We start from the raw sequence: 20263 nt of genomic DNA on the forward strand, positions 1-20263 counted from the left end.
ACAGTTTTGAGTCCGACTGGGTCATTTCTGCACGGTCTGGTTAATTTTTTAGTTTTGGTCAAAATAAATAAATAATATTAACATTTAATTATCACAAAATGTATTATTACTAGGCTGTAGTGTGTAAAAGATCCTCCTCAGCTGCCCTTATATTTTGGATAAAATTGCAATGCAAGAAAACAAATAGGCTACCAGTCTTTCTGGCATGGCATGCGTAAAATATGCAGCCAGAGGGCTTCTGCTGGATTCTGTCAGCTGATTACGGCTTCTTGATTTGGATTGAGGAATTCCAAGGCAGTCAGCAAAGAATTAAAGAGAGAACAAAAAGCAAGACATACCGTATAAGCAGTATTTATTTCCTCCCTTCAAAATCGCTCCCTGTTTATTCATCTGTCACATGCATACTTGGAGGGTAATGATGTGTCTCACCATAACTGTGTGGCACTCCACTTGAGGGTCAAATCAAAGTGACACATTATAGCACCGCACTGTTCATTTGTTTATCCAGCTACTGATCAGATTTTTAAGAAACATGGGTATGATGTAACCTGACCCGCCAGATGGTTTGTTACACGAAACCATCTGAGAAGCCGTCATTGGAAATTGTTTGGAAAGGGCCAGGCACTTTCAAAAATACTTGGCAGGTGACTGAATGAACCATCTGTCAATCAAACTCTTGCCGGAGCCAGTCGGGAGTAGAGTGAAAACATCTTTTTTTTCTCATCTTTGCTCTTTTTTCAATGAAGAAAAAGTTTGTGTTTGCTGTTGCTGTGTAACACGTTTGCTTTCAATGTTTTAGCTCAGTGCGTTTGAACTTTTCCTAGTGCATTCTGAGCTGCTCACAGAGCAATAGCAGTGTTACCGGACTGGAAACCCACCTTGGAAGGGGCTGGACGCTTGCTGAGCCAGAGTGAGGTGCTCCTCCGTCAGATGGTAGACGGGCTGGTGCTGGTTGATCTCCACACTGGTGCACACGTTGCTCTCGCCGTGCAAGAAGAAGGTGAAGGCGCAGGATAGGTGCTCACTGTGAGGAAGAAGAGAGAGAGAGAGAGATGAGTCATTTTGGATCACGCTATTTTAATATGCACCTTTGAAAAGAATTACTATGTGCAATGATTAACTCCAATAGAGTGACTGCTGTGGGGAAAAGAGAGCGGATCAGATAGTCTAGTTCATGTTGCTGCTCACGGGGAGAGAAAAAGAGTTGGCAGTGAGAGGAGAGGTAGAGACAGAAAATATGATATAAAAGCCTGTATTTTTTTTGTCAAAGGCTACAATGGAATCTCTCCTCTCTCTCATATTCTGCTTCAATGTGACAGACTCTTGATAGGAAAGATAAAGCCAGAGATAGATACAAGGGAGTAAAAGAAGACGCTGCTAATCGGTGTACCTTGTGGTGATACAAAGATGCCTTATAAGCCTGTATCAAATTGTCAAAAAGTCTATAATCTGATATTGCTACAGACAACAACGACGTGTCTACATCCTTCCAGTGCAATGTTAAATGGTAATCCCCTCAATAAATGGCATATATGGGTGGGAAATTTGAATTTAGGGACTTAAAGCGTGCACTACTGTCAGGATATAGTGACCGTTTCATAAAAATAACTTTTTTTAAAATCACATTTGCTCCAACTTGCCTACTTCAGCTTTAAACGGCCCACATAAAGGTCAAGTAAGTCAACCCAGCGGTGCTCACAGGTGGTATGTGTGTGCGAGTGTAGCGCTGTGGGTAAAACAAAGGGGCAAGCCCTGACTAACCCTGGCTTTCCAGCCAATACGCTCGGCTACAACAGTACCTTCTCTCTCTCTCTGCTTACAACAACGCCTGCCTGTGCCAGTCTGACCTCAACAGCACACAACAAAAGTGACGAGATGAAGAAGAAACGGAAAGCGAGGACGAGGCAGACGGAAGGAGAGAGGGGCAGAGCAAAACGCAGGCCATTGTCTGCAGGCTTTCCTCTCTCTTTCAGCCCGGTCTCGTCCATCATACACACACACACGCAAACACGCACACAAATCACACTGATGCAGAGAGCGCGAGAGACAGCGCAAGTGACGGATGACCAAATGAAAGTGGACGCTGTGAATTTGGAAGTGGATCAAAGAGGGCTGCCTCCTCCGAGGATTTGGTTAAGCAAATATCAGTCTTCTCTCCCCGTCTCTCTCTCTCTCTGGCACACCTACTCTGCAGAGGATTAAAGAGAAGGAGCAGAGTGGGAGAGCGAGGCAGATGGAGATATGGAGAGAGAGAGAGAGAGAGAGCGCACTTCAATAAGATAATACCACCTACGTAGTGGAGAGATGCCCTAAGCCCCACAGAGCTCCACATTCATCTTACACTGCTTTTTTTTCGGTGAAAATGAGGTGGTGCTAGTTAGTGAATGGCTACGAATGTATGAAATGCATATATGACAGCTGAAGCAAGTAGGCTAATGAAGGTGAGTCAGAGCGAGAGGGAGGATTAGATATGCACCTATTCATGTATTGGACTGCTACTGCCACAAAATTTAAGGACAGGTTCAGATTTCTTTCTAGTCTGTCAGGATACAATATTTACATGCCTATATGTACACTGATAGCAAAATCCACACTCCATATCCTGTAAAACGAGACATAAAACAGCCCGCCGTTCTGTTGGTTGGCAGAAGCGAATATGAGGCTTCTGCAGTCTGAATTAAACAAATCAAGCGGGGCTCTTCCAAAGTTATGGTGTTTTTAGTATTTAATTCCCTCTTTAGGTTTACACAGTGTTTCCTTGCTCAGCTGCACATAAAGGGAACACACAAAGGGAACTTCACACTAAAAAGACTAACTATGGAAGATGTCCACGTAATTTGTCTAAGGGCTGCATTTGGATGACATTAGCACTGCATGAAGAAACACAGCATTCATTTGAATGAGTCCACTCTGTTGATGATGCAGCTGCAAATAATGCAGGGTCACCCAGCAGAAAAGTTGGACCTGACTCGACTTTTGCCAGACCTCAATGCGACATCCGGCAAGGCGCTGTGTTGTCCAATCAAATACATGTTAAGCGCACATTCCTGGTAGATTACTTTATAACATGGACGTCGTATTTCTGCTGTTTACCTCGCTATCTGCAGGATGAAAGATAAAATGATTGCTGCCGTGATAGAACGTTCCAGAGTTGCAAAAGCCAGTCTCATAATTTTATAAACTGCTCTGCAGTGTCTTGGCATCTGATAAGCTTTCAAACTCAGGTACGCACGCCCACCAACACACCAACTTGCATCTTCTTTTAATGCAGGGCTGTTTTTGGTCTGAACGCCCTCTGACTCGGACTGCTGAAGCCTCACATCAGCCTGACATCAACATTTTTGCACAGAACAAGAACTGTGGAAATTAGGCTGTGGAGCAAACTACTGCATCAGATGTCTTGCCTTCTCCAGACATATTTATAACTGCTCTTTCCAGCCAATTTACAGTAGAATCCAACCCTCCAAATGCATTATATTTGTGCCAAAAAGATAATATCAAGTAATAATGTTTTCATTCAAACAAAGACAATTTAGGCTAGACTGATAAATGTGATCTGCACATGACAAATATCAGCATATTGTTTTAACGGACCAATATTCGCAGTACAAAGACTGAGGCTTCAGTCGAAAATTCCCAGTCAAACAAATATTAATTTCAGTTTCAAAAGAAAGTGGATATATCATAACTTAGTTGGACATGCAAGTCTTATTGTGTGACAGTTTATGCTTCCTAAATCAAATTACTAAGAAATAACAAAATACCTGATGGGAAAAAAAGTTTATAAAGGTGGTTAAAGCTGCAGTTGATAAAAATGGGGCAAATATGATTTTAAAAAGTTATTTTTATAAAACGGTCACTATATCCTGACAGTAGTACATGAGACAGGTAATCTGAAAAAAAAAAATCATGTGCCTCTGTGTTCTTTGGTGCTCCGAACAGCTGTCAATCACTTGCAAACTCCAACCAAACGGTCAAACTAGGCAGCGCTGATTAAGTATGAATCAATATTCTGTTACTGTAATGCCTATTTCTCGCATCACAGCCAAGAGGAACGCTCTCTGAGGAGAAGCAGAAGTCTAGTTTTCTCTCAGAACACTTGAATTACAATTTGCTGAAAGGTTATTATGGAATTTTTGCCCAGTGATGCCAAAATGTCTCTGCCTACTGATGCTTTCAGTATTATTTTGGGCCTCATTTAAAAGAAAATGTTGCTCACCCTTTAAAAAAAAAAATGAGGGTGTGCATTTATGTTTGTAGAGTATGTGTGTTTTCTGTTTTACATACAAACAGGTAACACTGAGAGCTTTGTTTGGGACGTGTGTCACGACTGCTCCGGTGCTGAGGTAGTAAACGGCACCAGGCTCCTGCGGTGTACGTCTGGGGTGTGTGTTGTGTAAAACACCCTCCAGTCCTGGGGCAGGGCACGTCACCCAACCACCTGGAGTGTGTGTGTTACAAACAGCAGGTAGAAAAATAAAGATGGAGGTAAGAATGGCATGAGTCTTCCTCATTAGCACAGCATGGAGCCGAATACTAGAAGCAGTGGCAAACGTGGAATGAAACGGGCTAAAAGGGGCTTTTTGAGGCTCACTTGAAAGGAATAAACCTTTTTTTGGGGTGGGGGATGGATGAACTGGTTACCCTTTGAAGCAATGTTGCCACTATAATAATGTATAAGCTGACCAACAGGCCATTCTGCTAACACTGTGGTGTATTTATGTACAGGGAGGAAAAGAGGGCAAATAGCCTGGAGAACGACAAGGGGAGGAAAGGAAAAGCAAGTGACACACTGACTACAACAGAGGGAGACAAAATGTGTTGTTGCATTCTGCAGACATCAACAGAACTGCAGTCTACCATTCTCCTCTCGCGCGCAAAGAAAACCTGACACTACACATTCACACACATTTGCGTTTGCAGGGCACTTGTGAGCTTGAGGTGGAGGGCTGCCATCTGTGGCTCAGCAGGCAGAAGTACAACCCGACTCTCACACACACAGAGCACAATCATTCATCATGTACATTTGTTAGGAATTGATTTCAATCTGGTATGATGCTGTCGTGTGGTGTCTGCTGATTGGTTAAGAAGATTAGCAGACATGCCAGCTGTTGACATTAAGACTGTCACATGCTAAATGATCACATTACTATCCATCCAGTCGTGATTAGAGGACGACACGTTCTATATGAAAGTATCACTTTACATATCTAAATGTCACTTCATTATTCTGAAATCTGTTTGTCTACTTGTGAACATCTAATATGCATTTGAGAGTTTCAGTGATTTTACTTTTTTGCTTATGTAACTTTAAATATTTCAGGTCACATGAACGCTGGACATAATCCTGTATGCCAGCCTCATTAAATGTTGTGGTGGTGTACACTAACTAGACACTTAGACCACTACGTTGCAGAGTGATTGCCGACAGAGGGGGTGGTTCAAATGTCAACAGGTGCTCGGTTAGCACTTGGCCGGGTAAGCGCCAAAACATCAACAAAAAAACATGATGCATTTCCTCACCACTGCGTCTCTCACTGACACACAAAAGGAGAAGGATTTAGTAAAGCTTGCGCTGTGACAAAATGCAGCACAAGCCCTATTGCATGTGTCAATCTGTCGGTGTACAGGAGTGTTCACCGTGCTGTCCACACGTGGTGCGACACACGCAAACATGCAGCATTGTGCCTAATTCAATTCTTCTGCAAACATCCACGGCCTGCTGGTGAGGCAAACACAATAACACACACCACAGCATGTGGGCCGCACATACACCGGCAAACAACAGCTGGTAAGCACGGCGGGAAAGTGTGTGTGTGTGTGTGTGTGGTAGCTGAGATCAGGTGAGCAGGTCAAGTGTAGGTATGGGGAAGCCCAAACACTGATTTAACAAGTATTTTCATTTATATTATAACAGACCTAAGAGACTATTTCAGTGATTTCCAAAGATTTCTATATTCAGGCCCTAAAACAGAAAATAAAAAAGTACATATTTGTTTGTAGATCATTTAGCAATACACTCACTTGTTATGTAGGTAAAGTGAAATCTCAAAGGAATAATTCAACATTTCGGGGAATAAACTCATTTGCTTTCTTGCTTAGTTAGTTTATTATCCTTCCGGAAATTCCCTGTGTATCTCTGGCAAACGCCACACAAATCCAACCACAACAAAACAGACTTTAAACAGCAGAGTGCTCCACAACAACATCACCAGCAATCAAGAACTAAATACAACTAAATGCAAGTGACACTCCTATCATATCACAGGGATTTGTTAGAGACATATCGGAAGGTATGAAGGATCACCGAGCACGGGTAGTCCGCAAAGGCGGCACCCTGTACCTCCGTCCTGATGGTAACAGCTCATATTCGCCATAGAGATAGTGTGACACCTCACTGAGCATTGCCCGCCCTTCCCTCACCACTCAGGACTCACAAAGCCGTGTCATAGTCAGATCTTTCCATCGTCACCCTGTGAGATTGCCAATGCTATTAATAATCATCATTTAATAGCCCTAAATTAATGAGAAAACTAGCCAAATAGCCTATCATCTTGACATTGGCAAAGGCATCGGCTTTTGGCGATCGTTCTGACCATCGTCGATCCCCGAGATCATGCTCTATCGGCAAAACCCTTTCATACTGTTGCTGTTGAGCTGCAATCTTTCTAACATATTAACATTAAGTTTGTTCACGTTAACTACAGACAGTGAGAAATACCAAGCAATAATGTAGAAAGTTAGCATACTCTCCAGAAATGATCGATATAAGAGAACCGGTATCTGTCTTTCCACTCCAAACTGTCAAAGCTTACACATGAAGTATAATAGTTGTAATCCCTTTCTGAAAATAACACCTGTGTTTAAGTCCAGACAGTTTTACAGCAATTACTGGTTCGCTGGATATTTATTTTCATTTGCAACTTCAATACAGTCACCCTTAATAACTACTTGTGTTGCCCTGCTTGCTCTGAAATCAAAAATAATTTCCTTAGACTGGCCTGATTCCAGTCAACAAACTCATCCACAATAATTCATCTTCAGTGATCAAACCAACAATCTCCATGTCATCAGCAAATTCAACATTGAAAAGAGAGAGTTAGATGCTGAGAGTTAGATGAGAAGATCGACACCACTCATGCCTGAGCAGTAACTATTAAGCTACAGCGAGCAGCCGTGTGCAGTGATGTCCTGCACTATTCCTTTAAATGGACGTGGCATGCCTGTAACGCTCCCTGTCTGCCTTTAACTCCAAATGAAATCGTAATTTCATTACGATTTCATTTAAAAACTATTTCTTACTTTGCCGAAAGGTCCCCAGGAACCCCCTGAGGGACCCCTCGGGGGCCCTTCTCCATGACACATTGTGCCTGTTAAAGTGTGTCGAACCTGCCTCAAGACTCAGGTTCTCGGGGATTTTAGAATGTCATCTCCCCTGCAGCGAGATACTGCTTGCACTTCAAAAAAAAAAAAAAAGGGCCAAAACCCAAGGCCAGTGTTGAGCACCACAGAAAACTGTGTTTGAAACACCACCTGTCAGCAGCACACTCGCTGTGCATGAGCTAACGGACAGACGCAGAAATCCCTCTTTAAACAACTAAATATGTCTCATCTCGTTTGTTTGCTCTGTTATTAGAGGAGTTAAATACATCATTTTAATGATGGGAGAGGAAAATATGAGATACAGCAGGCTGCAGTGTACCCAAAGTACTCAGTTAAACAGCCTTCAAAACAACTAGATACTTGTCGGTATAGTGTTCATTAAAGAGAATCACGTTGTTATCTCTCTCTCAGTCATGTTGAGAGAGAATATGAAGGAGGGAGGGTTACCGCTGTAGCCTGACAAAAAGCCACAAGATCTTTTAATCATCTTTTCTCTCTCTGCCGCCACCTTTCCTCCCACTCCCCTCTCCTCTGCTCTTCATCTATTAACTGCCAACAGACTGGGCCGCTCTCTTGATCTGCTCTCCTTTTTCCTCTCCTCGCCGTCACACACACAGCGTACGCTCTCGCTCACACGGCGCTGCGATTGTCCACAGAGGGCACTCCCCGCTCCACCGGTGGCCTTTGGCTCGGCGAGGAGACAATAAGATAATCCAGTGAGGATTTGGAGCGGGGCCCACATACAAAGGAGGGCAGGTGGGCACATTTGCCTTCAGCTGGCATGCCATGGAAATGAGGTGCCAAAGGCCAGCGGCAACCTGTGCGGCGGCAGGGAGCGAGGGAGGGAGCCGCGCGGGACTGACAGCCTCCATCAGTGTTACGTGGACGGTCTGCTGTGTAGCACACAAACAGATGATCAGCCGTTTAACCATCCCAAAGTTTTGATATGGCATTTATTTACAGAAAGGTACTTTCTTGTTTCTTGGCAGTACATAGAACAGGCCTTTTGACATTTTATCTGAGAACTTATTCACTGTACCAACTGACAAAAATTCAGACTGCTTTTTAGTTTCCTCAAATATTTGTAAATTGCACTGGACAATATATTGCATTTATTCCATTGTTTGCCACAAATATATTTTCATTAACGATTGATTTGCCGATATTTATTCTCGATCCAACTACTCGTATACTAAAAGAATGTTGTCTCTGGCTGGTAATATTACATCAGACCCATCACACATCATGAAAACCAAGCACCGTCCACCGGCTGGAGCAAACTTTCTCATTTTACAGCAAACCAGAAAACCTGCAAGATGTTCCTGAAAGCATTTGAGGCGAGAAATAGTTTGATCGGAGTTCACAAGCAGTGACCGACAGCTGCTTAGAGTCTTCTCGGCTCGGATTGGTTGTTTTCCTTCAAGCAAGTTGAAATCTTGCAAATGCCATCAGGAACGCAGGAGGAGGCAGAGGAACATGTCATGCACTACTGTCAGGATACAGTGATCGTTTTATAAAAATAACGTCTCATCATATTTACTCAAAGTTGCCAAGTGCAGCTTAACCGTGTACGTTTTGGGCCACAAGACAATTTACGGAAAATATATTCTGATAATAAAGTGAAATCAAATCAAATTAATGAATGCATAAAATTTTCCCAAAAAAGTTAAAAAAAAATTGCCTTTGCAATTTCAAAGATGTCAATGAAAATATTCAGTTTGCAGTTATGTTAAAAAGGGAAATGCAGCAAATCATCCCAATAGAAGAGCAGGAACTACTGAATCTTTGTCATTTTGCTTTGAAAAACGACAAGCTTTACTATATTTATCGATTATCAGAACAATCATCGAATAATTTTCTGAAGATCAATTTATCAATTAAGCCAACAATCAACAATGAAGCTAGTTGATCGGCTTTTAATAATTAAGTTATATTCACTCTAACTTTCGTTCTTGAAAGAATTATTTTTTATCTACTGAAAAACTTTTTATTATTTGACAAACGGTGGACAACTGCAATGATGAAAAGAGACAGGATTGTTCTGTCTGAATAGAACAATGACTCCATCTCATTATGTTCTGTGAGTGATCTGTACCGGAGCTTGCCAGCAGATGAATTTGTGGCTTGTTGTTGCAGCAAATGGCAGCAAAAGCAGTTGCCCATGTAAATCTACAGGGACAGGGCATCCCAATTCATTCCTTTTACTGTCTGAGCTGCTATAAATCAATGCGCACTGTAATTTTTTATATCACAGGATTATGATGTTCCTGCCAATTCTTCATGCATTAGTGGCCTTTTCATGGAGTTTTATTTCCCCAAGTTCTGTAAAGTTATGTCGGTGCTGTTCTTTGTTACCCAACATAATTGTGCCCCAGCTTGACAGGATTTTTTGGTTGTCTTCTTGTGTTTGCTTCACGGTAAATAGTTTTACAAGCCTCTCGGAGATTATTAACTAATGGACATTTTTTCCTGACACAATCACTTAAAGGAATTGTGTCTGTATTTTATTGCTGCAGTTCTGTTAGAGTTTTATATCGTTGCAGTGAAATTTAAGACTGTGAAAGATGACAGAACTGACCATTAGCTTAGTATCAGATAAATGCATAGGCACACTCTCTCACACACACACACACAGTTACAAAGGCAATGTGAAACTTGATTTAAGCTGAATTGAAAGTGAAACCGTGGAGCTTGAGGTGAAAAGGACGGTTAGTGGAAGATATGAAGATAGAGAGGGGGGAAAAGGAAGGAGGCTGCAGAGCTGTAACATTCCACAGATGTTTGTTGGGTATGGCTGGCCGCGCTCTAAGAACTGAGCTTCCGTTTAGCTGCCGTACACTTCCTCAGCACAACAACAACAGAAGCAGCAGCAGCAGCAGCAAGTGTCCTTACTACCTTCCATCTCTGGCCATTTTGCATGGCTGGACACAGCAGCCAGTCACCTCTGGTCTGTTGTGAACATGGATATTTGCCATGTGCAGCAGCTTGTTGTTACGATCTGAGGCGTGTAAACATGTTTTGACTGGTCGTGTGCCGCAGCAGTGACAGGACATGCTGGCAGGGACACAGTTTCTGGCACAATATTACCAAACAATGTTTCTGGAATTAAAGCTTACAATAACAATCAGCCACCATGTGAACAAGGATGAATTGTTTTGACTATCAGTGACTGGGATAACAGAGGCCGTGGTTAGTTATCAAAGGAGGCAGTGGTACTAGGGAGTTTGCATTACAGTGGAAACTGCTTATAGTGATCATGTCTGTCCGGGTCAAAGCAATTTGGCTTGGTATTATCAGCTAATAATTTATCAGCTTTACCTTAACTATTGGAATAATATGGCCCGATATATATCATGCATCCCTACAAGAAACACGCAAATTCATAAGAATGGTGCATATTTTCATTAAATAACGAGGTGGCATTTTATTCAGGAGTAACAAATAAGCAAGGAGAGAGGAAAAGAAGAATGACGGTGGTAAATAGCAATGAAGTAGAGGACACATTTCCAGGGTGATATTATCTTCCCTACTGTCTAGCCACCTGACCACTGGGAAACAACAACACTGGCTGCTGCCAAAGTAACACAAGCACACAAACACACGGAGAGCCCTGTGAGACGCTCCAGCCCCGGCTGTGGCGCACAGTTCACACAGGAGACGAGGCGCTAGAGAAAACACTAAACTAAAACTCTCGAGGCCCGCACATTCACTTACACACACTCAGAGCTCTATTACTTTGAATTGATTTCCCTCTGCCACAAATGGAGAAGGGGGTGAGCCTCTTTATATATGTCAGATTAAACTTGCAAAGAGATAGAACGACAAGTGCATAAAAAGAGGAGAGATCCGATCCTCTGCAAGTCTATCATACCCAAACGCAGATACAGCCGGCTAAAGATAATACTGACATAACCCTGGCAACAAGTCAGGTTCCAGCTCCCTCCCGGTTTAGGATGTATCACACGCAAATGCAGACACACCCCGGGGGTTCCTCTAATACACCTGCTGTCAGCTAAAAAGCAACTGTCTCTGTCTGAGCCAGATACCTTTGAAAAAATATATTCAGTAATTATGCTCATCAACAGGTTCGCATAACCACTTTGCAACTGCATCGCGATTGTGATGCCACATCTGTTGCTTCTGGTGAAAGAGGCACTTAGTGTATCACCGCAGAGGGGTATGCATTTAACAGCCAAAATAATGCACTCAAAGAACATAACATACTTGCAAACAATCTCTAACTGTGTAGCATAACACATCCGATAAACCTGTCGGTGATGTGACTTATGGTAGTATGTGACAGAGATGGAATTTTAAGCCGTGCTCACGATGAGTCATTAGGCCATCATGCCCTTAGTAATATGAAATGTGCAGTTGTAATAATAAAAGGTTCATTACCCAGAGCCATGGCCAATTAGTCAGCCTCATCCTGGATTAAAGCTGGGCTTCTGCAGCTAACCCACAAAAGGCGAGGCCTACTTTTACCCTTTTACTTTTAAATTAGATGAAACGCTTTTTGAAAATCACGTTATACTGTAGTTACTGTGGTTTAAAGATTGACCACCAGCTGTGACACGGAAAGTAAATGCCATAACTGAATTGTTGGGTTTTCCTAACAGTATCCCAGAGAAACGAGGAAAGGTTAACAGGGCGACATAATCTCTTTGTTTTACTGAACAAATTAACTTGCAGAATGTCAGAATAAATACCAGAGGTGGTGACTCTGTGTAGTGAAATGAGACGTCAACATCAGGTTAACAGCTCACGGTGCATGTAAACATTTACTCAATTGATGATTAAATGTCTCGAAAAAGACCAAGAATCAGATGTGGTTCATTTTGACTCCCTAAATTTAAAGCTTGATTTAAGTAGTCAGATTTGTTTTTATGCCAAATTAAGAGGAGATAAAACACAGTATCTGACCTTATACTTTCTGGCAACATTAGCTCCAGTGGATAAGACTATGCAAGTTTTTCTAAGTAAATCAGCTATGTGTGTGTTGGCCTCAGTACAATGCAAAAAAGGCGACTAATCAACTAAGTGTCAACTTCTCTTATGCCGGGTACACGCTGCACGAGGATCAAGCCAATTTTGGACCCGATTTACCCCCCCCCCTCCCGACAATGATCAGCAACGCCATGATTTTTTGATGGTTCTAAAGATTCTCTTTCCAGATATTCCTGTGGTGTAAGGTATGTTAAAAGTGTTTTTTACATCCCCCCGATCGGCTCGGAAGTCCATCCTGACGGTGATGCAGTCACGTGGGAAAGAACAACAGCCAATTGGGAACCAAGCTGACTGAAGCGGAACGACAACAACTGCCGTCATGGCGGCCGCGGCTAATGCATGAGTTAATGCAAAACGCGAAGCATAAGGTAGTAGTAAGATGGACCTCAGAAATGGTGGACCATTTGTTGTGTTTATTTAACATGTTTCCATGACTTCATCCATTACTTTTCTTTTCTTTTTGTGAAATTTCAGTACAAAGTAGTGCAAAAACTAACAACACTAGTTCTTCCTGCCCGTCATCCACCATGATTGTTCACGTTTGATGGCGAGAGTCTGGACTCTTGTTGTTCATGATTGAAATCTGTTCGTGTGGTGTGCTGTTTTGGCCAAATCGTTGCTCCCCACACACACACACACACACACACACACACACACACACACACACACACACACACACACACACACACACACACACACACACACACACACACACACACACACACACACACACACACACACACACACTATAGGAACAAAACTGTTAAATTGAACATAACATGTCATTATGCGTGGGGTCTCTCACATCTTCAACATCTGTTAAGATTTGAAAAATCTTTTACTGAGGGCCTGCCTTTAGTGGAAAAATAAACTGTTCTCCGTGCATGGAAGTGGAAGTTTGCTTGTTGATGCTTTGAAATCAAGTGTGTGTGTGTGTGTGTGTGTGTGTGTGTGTGTGTGTGTGTGTGTGAGAGAGGTAACAACAACAGCTTTATAATCAAACGGCGTATTCAGCAGCACATCAGAACAAACTACTAACAGTATTTTTATGTTGTAATGTCTAGTTCTATTAATGAAGCTGGAAAACATGTGTGCAATGACCTTAACTCAAGCTGAGCAGTTTGAAACCACAACGTTGTATTCCAACCGGCTGGGTATTAAAATGCATTTTGCCTCACTCCACTTCTCCACTTAAACTTCATAACATTCCCTACTACTTAGATATTATTTCAAATTACACACACACAAAAAAATATGACAATGGAATCAATCTCAATGCACTTTTATAATCACTGAAAATGAATCCCTGAATTGTTAAATCAATGAGCTTTGAATAAAGAGGATGCACTAGGAGTTGTTTCTACTGATGGCTGCGCAGACAGTGTTGTCTCTAAACAGTGAGAAGAAACATAAAGACGGGATCACTTACAGCCCCCTGATCCTGGGCTCTAAATCAGGATTATGTATTCTGCAACCCTCAAGTGTGTCTTAAGGACTCTTTAGTTACATTATTAGTGCGGTGAATCCAAACTGAAACCAAAATTTGGCTAGCACACATCTGGCTTGGAGTAACTCTGTTTCAAGGTCTCTCTGGCGTTCGCCGTACCCTGTGGCGAGGCTCCTGTAGATCTGTAAATACAATGCAGCCACCTTGTAGTCTACAGTGATGAGGTGAAAGGTCTAACACCATATAAGGGATTAGCTTTAAATGTGGCCATCTGTCTGAACCTCTGGATTAAAGACAGCACCACAGCAATCACAGTTACTTAGAATAGGACAGAGAGAAAGGGAGAGGAAGGGACGCCTGACGGATTAACTATGACGACTTCTTCAGACCTCCGCTTGGCCCCTGCTCTGCCACAGCCTCCGGTCACATAGGAGGACGGGAGGAATGGGAGGAATGCGGCGGCCGTGGAGACAGGAGGGTGTGAAGAACAGAGAGGGAGCAGAGGAAACGTAAGGACACAGGATTCCCTCCCTGAGCGGAGAAACGTGTCCCCGCTGCTACCCTTGAATTCCACTGCTGACACAACACGGGTTTCCTCAGTGGCACAACACATAAAAAGACGATGACGCCTGCTCACTTTAGTAATGAGAGATAAATTCTTTGTTCTCTCAGGGCCTCCAGCTGGCATTAGAAGAAATGAGGCAGGCATTCAGGAGCGGAAATTGATGGGAAAATATTATAATAAAGGTGCTATGAGTTTCCTGACGGTCTCTTGTTTCTTCACACTACCTGAAACATTGTAAGCGTTTTGTTCACTGTGCACACCGTGTCAGGAGATACGCCAATGTCACATTGGCTTTTGGAAATGCTATACCTTGTTCACCATGATAGAAAGCCATATCCATCCTTGTCAACTGAGTGATACCAATTTTTTTTATTTTTATATATATATATATATATATATATATATATATATATATATATATATAAAAAGGGACTGTATACAAGTTTTTACACATATAAATGTTTTTTTTATCATTTTTTTATTGCGAGTGCCTTTATTTTCAGCTCAGCTTACAGGGCTAACAGTGTGCAACCATAGCTAACGTTCGGCTAGAAATGGAGTCCGCTAACGCCAACAAACAACCAGCCCCCACCACAACTCAGACTCCAACACAAACTCCACAGAAGCACAAACAAATCAAAGTTATATCTAGTGAAGCCCGTCTTGCAAAACAGGACTGTGACCAACGTCGGGCATAAACTAGTATTGTGGGAGTGGCGTAGGTCATTTTGTGGAATAGCAGTGCCAGTGTGAAGAGAGTGTGTGCACGTGGGAAGTGAGTGGTGAAGCAAGAGAGAGAGAGAGTGGCGGAGAGTGTGTGAGAAAACGAGCAAACAGTGGAGCAGAAGAGAGTTTAGCTTTGAGAATATCAACTGACTATACAGTGGAAGTTGCAGTTTGTGCAGAAATGCATCTTGTTTCCCGGCTGCTGAGTGGAGTGACGGGGAGTTAACTCCGGAGCGAGTAACATTATCGACTCCAGGCGGCCAAGAAGACCAAAACTACGGTGTCTTCCCTGCGCCTTCTGACCACCGTCGGGAGGCTGAAGCAGGAAAAGTTAACACTTAGATCAACATCAGCCAGGCTTTTGATTCATGGAGGGTCCTTTGTTTTGTTAAGCTAACATTACTGCAAAGCATATGAAATACATAGTGATATTGTGGTTTTAGTTGGCTAATGTTGCCAACGTTAATCAACATGATGCCTCACTGTTTTGACAGTTGCTCGCTCACGTCTATGTAGCGCAGGCACAAGCGTGAGCAACAGGATGCTGACTGTCGTTGACTTAACAGCCACAGGTGTCACTGTTCACAAGCAATTTCTGATTCTTACATATAGCCCCTTTAATTTAAATATTTTTTCTACCGTTAGGATGAATATTTTTTCAACCAATGCAGTCACCATAAATACTATATTTTGCCTTGAGGCTGACAGTTCAAATGGGGGCATATGGTTCAAATAAGTATACTGGCAAATAGATACAAATTGTAGGGTCTTTGCAAGGTCAGCGATGCAAAAGACTTCGCTTTAAATTGTAACACTAAAGTCATAATGTATAATTGAGCAGCAATTAAGGAAATGACCCGTACCAATGAGAAACACTGGTATTTTCCCTTTAAGAGCCATATTTATCTCGTGGACAGGATCTCTCCAGCAACATGATATATCCAGAGCGCCGGGTCACATGGTCCCACAGCCCAGCGAGTCTCCCTGGAGTTCCTGCTGCTAGAGAGACGATGATGATGAAGTCTAGGGAAGACCAGGGGGTAGGGGGTCGAGTGACGGGGGCGAGGTACTACTTAGGAGAGGTGACGAGTTGTCCTGTATACCTCTATCAACAGTATTAGTCCGCATACACACACTGCATGGTATAGATGCAGTCTTGTCTGGCTGCACTTCTTGTGTCTTACACCAATAATCCCATTGTGTGCCAACTCCTCGACTGCCCTCGGTGCGGACCGGCTCGCATGCCGATTGTTGACGAGCGTGTTTGTGTGGCCGTCTCCCTGTGTGTTTGTGTTGTGCTGGGAGCAGGGAGGGGATAAATTTAGCGCTTTAGCCCCAGACTGGAGGCAGTGGCCCTTTATCCTGCACTGTCCTACTTAACAGAGTGCTGCTCTCTGCTTCCGCCTGCCACAGCGCGCCAGGACTCACACATTCACCTCCCAACGTCGGGCCAAAACAATAGAAGAAGAATGTGCTCGGCGGCATAACACACAGTCATGCAGAAAAATGTTGCATGTGTTTCTGCAGTGTTATTGTATAACTATGGTTTGCATTCAATCATTATCATTCGCTGTAGTAATATGAGCTGCTGCACACTGGCCTCATTTCATAGCAGCTTGATTTGTTAGTGATGCTTTCAGTCGGACAAGTAAATGCACAACCGACTACACATATTTAAATACAGTGGAGTAGTAATCTAACACTCTCCTGATTGCAGCGCAGTTGGACTACATTATAGGTCTTGTAATACAGACCGCATATCAAGCAGATAAAATAGAAATGATGTCCCGTCTGTCCTGATCAAATTGAAACATCAAAGCAGGCTGGATTTAACGTCGTTCTGAATTTTGGTAACGCAGCCAATTAGGAGCAAGTCAACGAGTTAGTCTGCCTTAAGCTGACCAATAGAGCACGAGCATCCCGCTTCACCTTGGAAACACACGATCCCATGGTGCATTTCCCTGCTGCCATGACAACCGAGAGGAGCTCTCCCTTGCTCGTTCCATCACCCCCGTCCCTCCCTCCTTCCCTTGTACTCTCTCCCGCTCTCTCTGTTTCCTGAAGCCAGTCTACCTAGCAGCACAAGGTTCACACAGAAACAACCAGGCTGCACAACTTGGAGCCGCCTGCACTCCAGACAAAGAGAATTACTGTCAGCTGCATCAACACATACTGCTGCCATTTCCAGTTCATATATATATATATATATATATATATATTTTATTTTTTTTAAATGGATTCAACCAATGCAGTTGCACTGATTTATTATATATAACATATATATAACATATATTAAAAATAGTTAGATTATTTTCAATATTACATTTCAACTTTAAGCTTAACATATTTTGTTTCCTTGTAGACTCAAAAATGGGAGTCTGAAAAAATATGGACAATTCTTAATAACTTCTTGATATGAAAACAAGACAATAGGAGGAACTGGAGGCACTAATAAAGGTTATCATTTTCATTATGAGAGAGAGAGAGAGAGAGAGAGGGAGAGATAGATAGAGAGAGAGAGAGAGAGAGAGAGGGAGAGATAGAGAGAGAGAGCGCGAGAGAGAGAGAGAGAGAGAGAGAGAGACAGAGATGATGTAAGCATTTCAACACAGGCTGAGGTCTGGGGTTGAGGTTACGAACACTGTCAGCTGGCCACAGCCTCCACCAACTGGAGACTTTGGATGCTGCAGAGGAGTTGTGTGATGATCAGAAGGGTAGTCGGTGTTTCCCATAAGCACAATTGATTTGGACAGAAAATTAATCTGTAACTATTTTGGCAATCGATTAGGGCTGCTACTAAGGATTGTTTTCATAATTGATTAATCTGTCCATTATTCTTATTTAATTAATTTATTAATTGTTTGGACTATATAACATCAGAAAACTGTTATTAATGCCTATCACAATTACCTAGAGCCCAAGGTGATGTCATCAAATGTCTTCAAGCAATAATTCAAAACCCAGAAAGATTCAATTTACTAGGGGTGTAAAAAAATATATTGAGTATCGCGAGTGTATCAATTCTCAAAGACACTGTATTGATTTTGAATGAATAGTTTACAAGTTGCAAAGATTAACTCACTCAGTACTTTGTTTCACTTGCAAAGAGATGCACCCTCTCAATGTATGTGCCCTCTGAAAGTAGTGCTATGATGCTGGATGTCACAGGGACTGTGATAAATGCATATGCAGATCCCTCTGTTCTGATAATATAAAAAAAGTTACATTCTTTTATTCAGATTTTATACATATGGTGGTGTGTTTTATATACTATAACAGTTTTCCTAAAATTAAATCTTTTAAACATCGCAATATATCGCCTTGCTTACAGTACAATATATTGCAATATATTTAATCGCAACCCCCGTATCATGATACGCATGGTATCGCCAGATTCTTACCTATGCACCGCCCTACAATTTACTATAATGTTATAGATATATTATACAATTAATTAATTAATTGAGACTCTCTCCTCAAACAAAACTTTGGTCTTTTCCACCAGAACGTAAACAACCACTCGGCCCAAATTCTAAACTTTGGGAAATACAATATTTTTGACTACCAGTGATCTAATGATGAATATCACTCATCCTGCTGACAGGAATAACATATAATCCTTAGTAAACTGTGTGTATTCCCCAATTTAAATGTTTGTCTTACTATGACCAGGTTACAGGTTATGCTCTAAAGATATATATATCTATATAGATCTATATATACACTATATATATATGAGCATTTTGTGGTCACGTATGTGTTTAAAGACTGTTGATTTCCTTTGCTGCAAATCCGTTTGTGGTTTAGAATAAGAGGCACTACTAACCAGTGCCTGACCTACTTCTCCATGAAAGGTGAACAAGGTGCTTTGAGGAGACTGACGAGGTGATAGCAAACACTGTCGACTAATCAGCTTAATGTGTGTTTCTCTATTAAGGGTGGAAGGAAAGACACCCAAGTGTGACGGGCGTGAAAACAATGTAGAGTTAAATACAGTTTTCACTGGACAATGAGAGTGGGAATTCCCTGGAAATGTTCAATCCCATTCCCTATGGAATCAGCAAGTCACGGAGAATGATGTAAGATGTGAGCGCTGATATAAAAAGCATTGCCATGCCAGCAGTCTCCCTAAGGAGTGAACACTCACTTCAATATGGCAGTACTAGTAGGACAAACTTGAGCATCTTCATGTTGACAGGATGCATAAAAAAGGTAGAGGAGCTCTGGCTCACATGCAAGCATGAGAGAGCGGGACCCATCACTGTTCACTTTGTCACACAGAAACAACATGACTCGAGCGAGAGATTTAATAATTACAAATTCCACAGCTCGACATCAATAACAGCTCAGGAAATGTTTCGCTGACAGACCAGCTGGTCTGGGCGCAGTCGCGACATCAAGGAAAACACAAAAGGGGTCTTGTAAATTTCCGTCACAGTTTCGTGGCGCTTTGTTTGTCGATATCCCCGCGTGGCTGGAGCACGGCGGAACACACCAAAGGGAGAGGGAAAAACATCCTTGACGACAACTAAGATTCAGGGTGGTTGCACCACTATTTATAACCTGCCCAGTTTGCTCCGTGACAGCAGAGGGGGATGAAGGGAAGGGGAGAGAGAGGAGAGAGTAGAGAGAGACAGAGAGAGAGAAGCAGACACACAGACAGACAGAGGGTGGCCTGTGAATTCCGGAGCAGAGGAAAAGACCATTGTTTTTTTTCTTTCCCTTGACTGGGGCCCTCTGTGATCAGCGTACTGGGTAAAACAAGCCATGAATATCGCTTAAAAGAGAAGTGGCTTGTTCGTCAGTATTATTTTGTTAAACCTTTTGTCTATTATTCTGCCAGTTAAGTGGAAATCTATCACACTTGTCCTGACAGGTGAGAGCCATTGTCTACAGAAGCAAGGCCCTGAAAGAGTCTACATTAAAGCTGGCAACTCTGATCTGCCACTTCACATTGGGGCGATGATAAAGACAAGCTGACAGCACATAGCAGAGTTCTGGCCATTTCTATCCTGGACAGAGCAACTGGCCCGCAAACAAACACACGTGTGTCTGTGCACACACAAGATTATGTCGCTGCGTGGCCCCCGTGGTCACCTGACTGGGGAATCTGGCAAAAACAATAACACGCCCAC

At 42.4% G+C, this 20263-nt stretch overlaps 1 protein-coding gene across 3 annotated transcripts in view; it reads right to left on the reverse strand.

The window, feature by feature from the left end:
• The window catches only part of med13a (mediator complex subunit 13a), a 94207-nt gene that overhangs the window by 46753 nt on the left and 27191 nt on the right, over window positions 1-20263 (reverse strand). For all 3 annotated transcript variants that reach the window (XM_074612244.1, XM_074612241.1, XM_074612242.1), the window contains one exon: window positions 879-1024. In XM_074612244.1, the coding sequence (XP_074468345.1) occupies window positions 879-1024 (146 nt within the window). The remainder of the gene's footprint in view (window positions 1-878; window positions 1025-20263) is intronic.

The sequence above is a fragment of the Sebastes fasciatus genome, chromosome 16 (genome assembly GCF_043250625.1).
Source record: "Sebastes fasciatus isolate fSebFas1 chromosome 16, fSebFas1.pri, whole genome shotgun sequence".
NCBI lineage: Eukaryota > Metazoa > Chordata > Actinopteri > Perciformes > Sebastidae > Sebastes > Sebastes fasciatus.